This window comes from Sarcophilus harrisii, chromosome 2, assembly GCF_902635505.1.
Source record: "Sarcophilus harrisii chromosome 2, mSarHar1.11, whole genome shotgun sequence".
NCBI classification, from domain to species: Eukaryota; Metazoa; Chordata; class Mammalia; order Dasyuromorphia; family Dasyuridae; genus Sarcophilus; species Sarcophilus harrisii.
In genome coordinates, this window is record NC_045427.1 from 40,867,331 (window position 1) to 40,880,303 (window position 12,973).

Genomic DNA, 12,973 nt, shown 5'->3' on the forward strand with positions numbered 1-12,973 from the left:
ATAAGCAGTATCCATCTTAAACCATCAGCAGGTATTATTTCTAATGGGGATAAGTTAGCAGCCTTCCCAATACAATCAGAGATAAATCAAGGATGCCTGTTATTATCTCTATTTTTTAATATTATACTAGAAATATTAGCTTTAGCAATAAGAAAAGGAAATTGAAAGAATTAGAATAGGTAATAAGGAAACAAAACTATCGCTCTTTTAAGACACAATGATGTACTTAGGGAATGTTAGACAATCAACTGAAAATCACTATTTGAAATAATTAACTTTAGCAAAGTCATGAGATATAAAATAAGACCATATAAATCATCAGCAATTCTATATATTTGCCAACAAAGCCTACCATCAAGAAATAAAGATAAATTCCATTTAAAAAAAAAACTGTATACAACATAAAATATTTGGGAGTCTATCAGCCAAGACAAACCTAGGAACTATATGAACACAATTAAAAAACACTTTTCACACAAATGAAATCAGATCTAAGAAACTGGGAAAATATCAATTACTCATGGGTAGGTTGAGCTAATATAGTAAAAATGAGGACTAGAATGTATTAGACTGTACATTGTAGGTGGAAGGCTCGACTGTGGAAAGCTTTCAATAACAAGCTAAGGAATTTATATTTTATTCAAAAGGCAAAAGGGAAGCAAGGAAGATTTCTGGACAAGTAAATAACTCAATAAAGTTTAATCAACATGAAGATCTAATAGCTGTCTAGAAAATAGATTTAAAAGAGAGAAACTGGAAGCAGGAAGATTAATGAGGAAGATTAATCACTGTGCAGACAGAAGCGATGATGGTCAGAGCTAAGGCCATAATGGGCTGTTTGAGGGGAAAGGGTAAGTGAAAAATTTTGTAGAGGTTGAATGGATAAGATCTCGCAAATGGTTGGTCATTGAAGGGATAAGAGAGAGTGTAGAGTAATGGATAACTCCAAAACCATGAACCTGAATGTCTGGAAAAATGGCTGTACATTCAAGTAAGGAGAGAAACTGGTAGAATTAGGCAATGTAAAAGAGTTAATGTGCTGAGTGAAATGAGCAGGACCAGAAGATTATTATATACTTCAACAACAATACTATATGATGATCAATTCTGATGGACGTGGCCATCTTCAGTAATGAGATGAACCAAATCAGTTCCAATAGAGCAGTAATGAACTGAACCAACTACATCCAGCAAAAGAACTCTGGGAGATGACTAGGAACCATTACATAGAATTCCCAATCTCTCTATTTTTGTCCTGTCTCTAGTTTATTTCCTTCACAGGCTAATAGTACACTATTTCAAACTCTGATTCTTTTTGTACAGCAAAATAACTGTTAGGACATATATGCTTTAACATACTTAACATGTATTGGTCAACCTGCCATTGGGGGAGGGGATAGGGGGAAGGAGGGGAAAAACTGGAACAAAAGGTTTGGCAGTTGTCAATGCTGTAAAATTACCCATGCATATAACTTGTAAATAAAAAGCTATAATAAAAAAATTTTTTTTTAAGTTAATGAATTCTATTTTAAATATAAAGTATCTGTATATGAGGTGCCTTTCAAGCATCTAAGAAAAGATATCCAGCAAGCAGTTTATAATGTGACTTGAGTTCAGGAGAGAAATTACAATTAGAAGTATTGATTTGGAGGTCATTTATATAGTGAAAACACTTGAATCCCATTAGCTGTTAAAATATCCAAGAAGCAGAGAAGAATACTGAGAGCAGAAAGGTGGCATAAGGTAACCCAGAAAAGGAAAATATATAGGAAGAGGGACTGGTCAACAACATCTGAAACTGGAGCACAATCAAGGAAAGTGATGTACATTATATACTTCACAAAGAAGCTGGGGAAAGGAAAATACTAAAACTCAAGATATCAAGAGAATTAATCTTTGAAATTACATTATAGTAACTATCATTCAAATTAGTTATAGTCAACTTAAATATTAAGTACTTACTGTGTTATGGACTCCAAGTTAAGCACTGGTAATACAAAGAAAAGTAAAAACCAGTCCCAGCTCTCAAGGAGCTCAGCCTAGTAGACACAACATGCAAACAACTATGTATAAGCAAGATATGCTGGAGAAAATCAACAGAGTGAAAGCACTAAGATCAAGGGGGAATGGGAAAGGTTTCTTACATAAGAAAGTAGGACTTTAGCTGAGATCTGAAAAAAAGTCAGGGAAGTCAGGAAGCAGAGACAAGGAAAGAGAGTTCCAGGCAAAAGGCCAGTGAAAATATCAAGGCTGTGAGATGAAATGTCAGGTTTGAAGAATAGCTAGAAGACCAAAGTCACTAGATCCAAGAATATGTGGTAAGAAATAAGGCATAAGAAGACTGAATAGAAAGGTGTGAGACGGGTGGTGGTGAAAGTGTTCAGGAGGATTATAAAACTAGAAAGGTAGGGAAAAAATTATTCACATGCCTTTTTAGGAAATCAATTAAAGTATAAATTGAGATATGCTCTCTTATAGTCCAAACTATCTAAATAAATATAAACTCGACTCAAGCTCAGAATGATTAGTGTTAATCTGAAAAAAATTTTAAAAAAAGGCTAATGATCTTGTGAGTCACTCATTTTAACTGAAAGAATACTAAACTGAATCAGAGGTAAAATTCCATTTCCTAGCTGTAATCTCGGACAAGTCAACTATTTCTCTGTCTCACAGGGACAGGATGAGGGGAGTACCATCTCATAGACTATAGCATAAACAAAATTTGACAGTATTAGAAAGCGCTAATTCTCAGTGCAGCTATTCACAAATCAGGTTAAAATCTTTGGACCCGAGTTTCTTCACTGGCAAAATGTCACCTCTAATAATCTACAAATCTTACCACATAGTTAATATGAAGTGTAAAACATGGATCTATCAAAAGATTCTTTCCCAGACTGAATAGCAATTGATGAAAAATGAACATGTACACAATAATTCTGGCACAATGTAAAAGGGGAAAAAACACCAGAACAAATGAAAGTGAATGTTGTAAGACTGAGATAAGCAAACTTTGCTTCAAAGGGAATATACAAGAGGCTACCTGCCCATCTTTCCAGAGATGGGGAACAACTACATATACCATCCAATTTTGCCATGTGTTAGTTTTGCTGGACCAGATTTTTTTTCCCCCTTTGTTATCTTTGTTATTGAGAATGGTGCTTTGAGAGGAGAAGGAATACATCAGGAAATGTAGGTGATATTACAAGATACTAAATTTTTTTCCTTCTTGGGGTAGATTCAATAAATATCAGTTATAAACAAACTGAAATAACTATACAAATTTTTATACCAAACATTCCACAATTTAGATCTTCACATTTCAATCTGTTAAGCATTCCAAAACCAAAGTCTGTATTTAGTCAAATCAGTCCACAATCACATCAATTCCAGCATAATTAAAGTCTCCGCTCCATATGATCTACTTTCAGGTAGTATGCCTTTATTTATATATTCCCTAAGAAAATAGGATGTAACTCCAAACCTACCTGACAAGGTCTCCATGGAGCTGTAAATAAAGGCTTTCCTTTCCCTCTCCAGCACATATCTCGGATGCTGGTGTCTCTACTGTGCAAAGGACCAGGCGCAAATCAGAAGAGGAAGAGGTAACAGTGCTGGCCACAGAAGCAATGGTAGTGGCCGTAGCTGTTTCTGCTCCATAGAGGTAGACACATCCTCTCTTCACATCCTCTTTCAGCCAGTCTCTCTCACGGGAGCTGAATCTACTTCTCCTGTGCAAACAGTGTCTGCTTCCACTGCGCTTCATGTTTCTCTGAGGGGTACAAAAAGAACAATTATTAGCTAGGATAGGCAACCTTTCAAGCAAATGAAATTTGGCTATTTAGATAAGTCACCAGCAGCATGATCACATTATCCTTACTACCTGTTCGATGCCTTTATCTTCCTCCTCAATCTACTCTTATACTACCTTGTTAGAGGCAATATCACATCACAACCAATAACCTCCTCTTTGTATTCTCCTTAAGCCCATAAGGCTCTAAAAAGAATACTTTTCACTCTAATGCAAAGACATGGAACTCCAGATCTACTAAAAATAAAAGCTACACTTAGAAGTATTTATTACTAATCACGTAAGGTCTACATGTCATCACAAATAAATTGAAAAGTTACCTACATAGTCTTGCTATTCCCTCACTGCCAGAACTATTAATAGCAGGAGTCCAATGTCATATATTTCTAAAGATTTAGTACATCCCTGTTACTTGATTTATGCAGTTCCTGCCTCAGCTTACACAGGAAGAAAATCCAACTGATTCTCCACGGAATAAATATACTATAAGAGGAAATGAATCGTATCAATCTTGACATTCTTATTCTAAATTAAACACAACAACAAAAAGAAGTTGCAGCTATTTGCAATGATGTTTCACAGATGCTACTTGAAGAGGCAAATAAAAGAGCTGATAAGGTTGGGTTTATCATGCATCCAAATGGCAATAATAAAACATTTCACCGAATGGTTTGTCATCTAATATTGCATTGCTTAGGATAACATTAGCAAGGAGAACAAAATGAAAATAATTGCTGCTTAAGCATCAACTTCTATTTGACAAGGACCAAAAGGAAATAAGCATTTAGTAAATACCTACTATATACCAGGCACTATGTTAAGCTCTTTACAAATATCTCATTTGACCTATAATGTAACCCTCTCAGGGTTACTAGAAGTAATTACTATTCTTAATCAAACTCATTTCACAGGTGAAGAAATTCAGGCAAACAGAAGTTAACTGATTTATCCAGACTCACACAGCTAGTAAGTATCTGAGCCTGAGGTCTTCCTACCTAAAAAGTTTTCCAAAAGAAACTGATAAGACCCTCCAAATTAAATCAACATACTGTGAATAGGAAAGGAAGGTGAAAAAACAAGTCAGAAAATGATTCAGAACAAAGATATATTGTATGTAGAACTTCAGGTCTCTATAACTGTATTTTCTTTAGGGTGACCAGAGATGCTGAACAGAGTGAGTACCAAATGACATCATAAAGAATGAAACTTAATTCTAACAGGCAGGAAAAAGATTTATTATCACTGGGCAGTAAAATCCAAGTTAGCTCTTTGTGCACAGCCCACTTATTAAAACAAAAATCAATCCAAAGTTTAAAAGAAAAATACTAAAATGAGAAGAAAAGGTGAGCAATTAAGGCAAATATGACCTGATCTACCAATAAACAAGCAGTTAAGTACCTATTTCATGTTATACTGGAGATACAGCAAAAACTCAATAGTCCCTATTTCCTCTATGCTTACAATCTATTGGGGGAAAATAATACAAAATATTTTAAGTTAATGCAAAATATAAATACAAGTGTTATAATTGGGGATGGGGCAAAAAGGGAAGAATTAGAAATGGCCTGACTATAGAAAGTGATATATAAACTGAGTTGAGAAGAATCTGAGATTTATGAGATAAGGGAGAGGGGAGGAGGATTCTGAGAGGATGGCAAAATTGGTTGGTAAATTCCAAGTTCTCCCGATTTCCCTCACAAATAGAACAAATTTGCTCCTCAGGGCAAACACAGACTGGTAAAAAATCAAGATGACTAGGGGTAGAAGGGAGGGGGGGTCTTCCAGACACACCCACCAAGATCTGAAGAGCCTGGGCTGGGGATTAACCTGTCTGAAGTTCCAACACCTCCTGGCTAGCCCCACAGAAACATGTAGAGACCCCTAGGACCAGTTGGGTGTGATTAGAGCCTCAGCACAAACAACCGAGACTTTCACCTCCCAAACTGTGGAGTTGGAGTTGGAGTCTGGGAAGACAGGAGGAACCCCCCAGGTCTAGCTATGCTACAGATTCATAACCCTGGGTGAGAAGGAGCCAGCATACCCCAGAGTGGGGAGGGGGGGCAGGGATGCTGCTGCAAGCTTCGGGCACTTGCTGCAGGAGGGAGCTCTTGGTTTGGGGTTCCAAATCAGAGGGGAAAGCTGAAGTGAAGCTACAGATACCATCCCCCTGTTCCAAGATTAGAAGGGCTTACGCTAACTAACATCTCTTATTTTTTAAAAATTGGTAAAGAAAGAATCCCACCATTGAAATATATTATGGGAACAGGGAAGACTGGAGTTCATCTTCAGGAAAGGACACTTAAAAAAAAAAAAAGCTTCTACTCCAAAGAATACCGTGAAATGGCTCCCCTGCTCAGAAAGAATTTATAGAATTTTTTAAAAGAATTCAAAAATAAGATACACTGAGGAAAAAATAAAGTAAAATAAACCTTCTAAGAAAAATAACAAGCTTATGAAAAGAAGTTAAGCAACTAGAAAAAGAAGTAGAGCGTTTCAAAGATGAAAATAATTCTTCAAAAATTAGAATTGGGCAAGGGGAACTATGAGACCAAGAAATAACAAAACAGATTATAAAGAATTAGAAAATAGAACAGACTGTGAAATGCAGGAAATAATCCAAGAAGATTGTCCTGGAGTGATAGAACATTAGGGGAAAGGGGAAATAGAAAATATCCACCCTTCATCACCTCAAAGAGATCCTTTGTGGAAAACACACAGGAATAGTATTGCCAAATTCAGAAATACTCACATCAGGAATGGGTTCAATAGGCAACACTACATATATACAAGGTATGGCACCTTCCAAAATCTATGAAGAAATAAGGACAGAAGGATGGACACAGGGGGAAGCAAAGGGTGAGGGAAGAAGACAAGGGAGCAATCCTTGGATGGTGGGAGGTTAAATAATAGTAAGCCAGGTTATGGAGCAGAATTTAATTGAAAAGCCAGCAGAGACAGAAAGACATGTGTTATGTGGAGTATATATGGGGTGTATGTGGGATGTGTGTGGGTATGTATATATGTATATATCTACAGATGTATACATGAATATATATTCTTAAATGTAGCTTTCTTGGGAGTTTGGGGGGGGGGGAGCGCTGAAAAGGGTGAAAAAAGAATAAAGTAAATAAGGTGTACAGCAGAGAATCAAAGAACAATTTACTAGGAAGTAAAGACAAGATGGACACTCATGAATATAATTTCTTCTACTAATATTTATATTTTCTTGATCTGATATTTGTTGTTATATATTTTAAATCTTCCCAAATGTTCTGTTGGGCACAAGACAACATTCTCTTTTATTTTCCTTTATTTTATTTTGTATTTCTTTTCTGTTTTTCTTTTTTTCTTACTCTGTTTCTTCAAATAAAATAAATTTAGTAAAATATATAAAAAGCAAAAATATTAAAAATAATATAAAAACAAAGAGATAAAGGAGAGGATATATTATAGTCCTGTAAGTAAGCAAGCAACCTAAAGGGAGATAGAATGCCATGAATGCAGAATAGCTTTTGTTAGTTCTTTTATCCATTTTACATTTTTAACTACCTTAGGATATGGTGATTGTGCAAATCAATCACAGAACTCATCTATAAAATCTTAAAGAGGATGACAGAAACTTAAGCAGTATTACGCAAAACAGAAAAGTGGATAATCTTTTACAGAAAGACAACTAAGACAACTGGAGTTGTCTCTTCGTGAGAGACAACTAAGACAAGTCATCTTGAGAGGATTTAAGAGATCAGAAATGGAGATCTATAAACATTTTTATATTTATTTTATTTTTTTATTTATTTTTAACACGTATTGTTTTATGAATCATGTTGGGAAAGAAAAATCAGAGCACAGGGGAAAAACCATGGGAGAGATTAAAAAAAGAAACCAGAAAAAAGAAGTGAACATAGCATGTGTTGATTTATATTCAGTCGCCTTAGTTCTTTATCTGGATGCAGATGGCACTTCCTGTCCAAAATCCATTGGGACTGCGTTGGATCATTGAGAAGAACCAAGTTTTTCATAGTTGATCATCACATCTTTGCTGTTATTGTATACAATGTATTCCTGGTTCTGCTTGTTTCACTCAACATCAGTTCATATAAATCTGTGGCTACCGTGCTAGCATCCAGGATACCTCAGAATCAACCAGAATCAGGATAAGCAAAAGTCCTTAGTCTTTATTCTTGGTCTTTAGGGGTAAAAGTGAACAGGATGGAAGCAGAATCTCCCCGACTGCCTTCTTCCTCATCCAACGAAACAAGTGACTCTGGCTTGTCTTACTCCACCCCCTAGTCCCTCCTACAATCCTCTGTATACACCAATCAGTGAACCAGCACAGGATAGTGGGAAAGACCATTTTCCAAGCATATGCCCATAGAGAATTGTCCAATTAGTAATTAGCCCTAAGTGCTTGAACAGACCTCAGTGCAACCACTCAAGAGTTTCAGCCCTCTACATAAATCTTTCCAGGCCTTTCTAAAATCACTTTGTTCATCATTTTTTATAGAACAATAATATTCCATTACCTCCATATACCACAACTTGTTCAGTTATTTTCCAATTGATAGGCATCTACCTATTTTTTAATTCTTTCCTACTACAAACATTTTTGCACATGTGAGTCTTTTCCCCTCCTTTATGATTTCCTTGGGACACAGACCCATTAATAGCACTACTGGGTCAAAGGATATCCATAGTTTTATAGCACTTTAAGCATAACTCAGATTGTTCTCCAAAATGGTTGGATCATTTTACAACTCCACCAACATTGCATTAGTGTCCCAATTTTCCCACATCTCCAACATTTATCATAATCTTTTCCTGTTATTTTAGCCAATCCAAGAGGTATGAGATAGTATCTCAGAGTTGTTTTAATGTGCATTTCTCTAATCAATAGTGATTTAGAGCATGTTTTCAAATAATTATAGATGGCTTTAATTTCGTCATTTGAAAATTGTTCATATTCTTTGATCATTTATCAATTAGTGTAATGACTTGTATTCTTATAAATTTGACACAGTTTTTTATATATTTTGAACATTTTTATATTTAAGTCTTTTCGGTATTAATAATAGTTCAGTCTCCTATCACATTTGGATTCTCAACACCACAGCCCTAGATGCACTAGAAAGTAAGAATGGTACTGAAGAAAGGATGAAAAAAGATGAAGTATAAAGAGAGGAGGTCTGATGTGAAATGAAATTTTCAGAGGACTGAGGAATTAAAAGCTTATGACACAGAAAAGAGAGAGGCTTTATTTAAAAAAATAATAATAAAAACTTGGATTACCTGCCCATCCTCCAAAATATGACAGAGAATATTAAAAAACAATGAAGTCTTTCTCCCACCTCTACACAATCTACGATCAGAATCTACACCTACATTCATGAGCATCCTTCATAAAAATCTGTGATGTAAACAAACATGTTTCATAAGCAATACTGTACAGATCTTATTTTTGTCCTGCAACTGACTTAAAGATGTAGAGAATACAAAATCCTGTTTGTCAATTATTTAAAAAGCATTTGATTCAACAAAACAAAACAGCATCTTGATGGTTCTCTCTCTAACAAGGTGTTGTCCATCTGGCAAAATCAAACTAAATTTCTGCAAATGATGCAACATTTCTGTTCAATGGCTTCAGTTTGTTAGATATAAAATAAACCAATACATAGGAATATTACATAAACAGACCTGTGAGGACACATAGGAACAGCTGTCACTTGAACTTCATTTTTATACTTTCACATGAATTGGTTAAAGAAAGAATATGCATGCATACACACAACTCTGAAGTAGTAATACATTCAAATTAACAAAGCAACAGGAGAAAACAAGGAGAAAGGAGAGCAGGAAAAAAGAGCAAAAGAAGATTCAGAAAGAGAAAAATTAGCCAAGCAAAAAAATTCAAAAATCTTGGAAGATAAATCAAGAAAGAGTATAGGGGAGAAAAGCAGACACCACCATCCGTGAGCATTGCTGCTGAGGGTCGTTCTTTTTCGTAAAGGGGGTAAAAGGAAGGAGTAGAAAACGTATAGCTACCTAAGATGAAAAAAGTACACAATTAAGCATCATTAACCATGAATGTGAATGGGATAAATTCACTAATAAAACAGAAGAGAAGAGCAGTCTGGGTTAGAAAATAAAATCCAACAACATATTATTTACAAAAAACATACTTGAAACATAAGAATTCAGAATTAGAATAAGGAAAGAGAAAAGTTTATCACACTTCAGCACAATTCAAAAAAATCTGAAGTATCCATCAAGTCTTAGACAAAGACAAAACCAAAATAGACTAACATGGAAACTCAATGTATACCAAAAGAAGTCAGGCACTAAATATAAATATATATATATATATGCACCAAAAACAAGTGAAAATGTGAAAGAAGGAAACCTCAATGTGTCACTTTATCACACTAGCAAATTTAACCAAAAAATAAAGACAGTAAGAAACTAAGTTGAATTTTATAAAAGTTAGATATGAAATATGTGTGGCAATTATTGCAAGCAAGGAAAAAAGAAAAGAGTATGGGGATATAGTGCTTATGTGTTCAGAATGAGATGAAATGCCAAAGTAACATCTACTAAGTCAGCATGGTTGGATATGTATATATAATAATCACAATGATGTAAAGGAAAAAAAAAATAGTGAAAGTGGAACTTCAGGGAATGAAAAGTGAAGTATGCCTTTTATCTCAAGAAAGGTTGGGAAGGGAAGAAAGGAGAGAATGTTTAAAAAGGATAGTAAAAAAAAAAAAAACTGCTTAAGTATATTCATCAAACTAGATATTTTAGAGAAATTACAATATAGGAAGAATTACTATAAAGATACCCAGAAGTTCATAGAGAACACAAAAATCCAAGAATGAAGAAAGGAATAAAACCAAATGTCTATACAAAAATGACCAAATCTTAGGCATAAATAAATAATACCAGAGCTCTTGATTCAAGAAGGCAAAATAGACCTCGAAGGCATCACTGAGGTACAGTAGAATAAGGCCTATAAGAACAGTGGTGCTGGATGAGTAAGCCTTACCTCAAAAGTAGTAAGATAAGAAAAAGGTGAAGTGGAGGGAGGGTATAATAGTAGTAAGAATGTATACTTGTGTGAAGAAATCTAGAAACCAGAAGAGGGAAAGAGAAGAAAATATTTTTATGAAGACTTTTTTTTTGTCAACCAAGTATAACAAAGACCATCCAGACCAAAAACAAAACAAAACAAAACAAAACAAAAACCCAAAAATCACACAGACGATTTGGTAAACAGATCCCAAGCCTGGTACAAAGATGATTATATCTTTCCAGTGATGGAAGAATTTGTTTTGCTTGACCATATTTATTTGTTGTAAGAAATTTTTTTTAATCAATGGGGAAAGAACAAAAAATATATTTCTGTTAATTTAAAAAATAAAATTTTAATGTAAAATTAGTGATGGACATCAATTATCTAGACATCTACTGGAACTTTCTGTTCCTGCCATAATAGTAATTTTATCTTTCAAAAGTGAAGCAATCAAAAATTCCATTCTAAATCTAATTCTCACCCTAATTCTCCCAATAGGGAAAAACTAGTTGATAACCATCAAGGAAAGTGACCATTCCCTCTCAGAGCTTGTGACTATGAAGAGGAAAGTTGGTCATAATAACACACATCCTAGATTTTAAGAGAACAAATGTCAAGGGATTCAAAAGAAGGCAGGTAGGGTCCAATGGATTAAAATCCCTTAGGGTAAATAAATTAGGTGAAGAAGAAAAGTCAAAAATGAAATCCTGAAATATTAAAAGGGAAAAAAATCCAATGAGAAAGAAAAACGGGAATTGTCTTAAAACATCAATGTAGCTACACAGATAACTTATCTATCAACTTTGATTTGGAAAGCATTTGTCCAAAAATGAATGCAAGGGAAGGCAAGAGACAATGAATCCAAAAGCAATGCACAATTCTGTATAAGTGTCAAAAATGAGTAAAGGCTAGGTAGGGGGTTAGTATTTTTGTTTGTTTTAGTTACAGTGGGAAAGGGAAGAACAGCACAAGGAAAGGACACCTTTGAGTAGATGAACCAGTAATTTAACTGAAGGGAAGCAAAACTGCTTAATTTCTTTTTGTCTCTGTTTCTTTTGCCAAGAAGAATGCCCTCTCTGCTGGAAAGCAGAAATGGTTAACAAAAATGGTTAAGAGAGTGATCAGGCAAGATCACAAGACAAATCAGGAGAAAGTAAGAACACTTTAGCTTGTCCTTGATATACTCAATTATCACTTGGCCTGGTGAATCACAGCCTTAGATTTGAAAAAACAAAACAAAACAAAAATCCACAAACAATTTCAGCTGAATGACTGTCAATGATAATTTTTTCTTAATATGATAATTTTAAAGACAGTGAAAACAGGAAAAGCACTGTAGGATTAATGAAGAGCAAATATTGAAAATATGTGAAAAATAGAACTGAGAAACATGATTTTGCTTCTTAAGAAAATGATATACTGTTATTAAAGTAATCACTAGCATGCGATCAAGAAGCAATGTTCATCAAGAATATATTATGGCAGACTCCTTATTTCCATTTTTTTGACTAAACTTGAAGCTCAAAGTAATTAATACTATGGCTATATAGTTCAGGTAGATTTCAGCAAAACATTCAGTCAAATAAAACCCAGGCTATTCTAGTAGAAGCATATAGCAATACAGGGTAGATGAAAAAATTCAAAACTGATTATTTAGCCAGAGTGAAAGATAATTCATTAATAATTCAATGAAAATTGGCAGAAGGTCTACAATCAGGTGCACCAGTAAATAATGATTAGTACTACATTAAATAAACATTTTTATCAATGGCTTGGATAAAGACAAAGATACATGCACATCAAACCAACAAATGGAGTGGGGGACAGCTGTTTCATTTCTGTCCAATTTTGTGTGTCCAACCCACAAAGAAACTGGACTGAGGTCATTTTCTTCTCCCGCTCATTTTAAAGATGAATAAACTGAGGCAAACAGGGTGAACTGACTTTCCCAGAGTCATACTAAGTTTTTGACTCCTGGTTTTAAATCAGGAAGAGGAATCTCCCTGACTCCAGGCCGGGCACACTATCCACCTTGATACTTAGCTGTGCAGAATGAGGCGAATGAGGAGGGTATGTTAATAGTATACGACAAAGTCAAA

At 34.8% G+C, this 12,973-nt stretch overlaps 1 protein-coding gene across 2 annotated transcripts in view; it reads right to left on the minus strand.

Moving 5' to 3' along the window:
* PHLPP2 (PH domain and leucine rich repeat protein phosphatase 2) overlaps nucleotides 1-12,973 on the minus strand; it is a 91,144-nt gene that overhangs the window by 70,602 nt on the left and 7,569 nt on the right. For both annotated transcript variants that reach the window (XM_031950017.1, XM_031950016.1), the window contains exon 2: nucleotides 3,486-3,769. In XM_031950017.1, coding sequence (XP_031805877.1) covers nucleotides 3,486-3,769 — 284 coding nt within the window. The remainder of the gene's footprint in view (nucleotides 1-3,485; nucleotides 3,770-12,973) is intronic.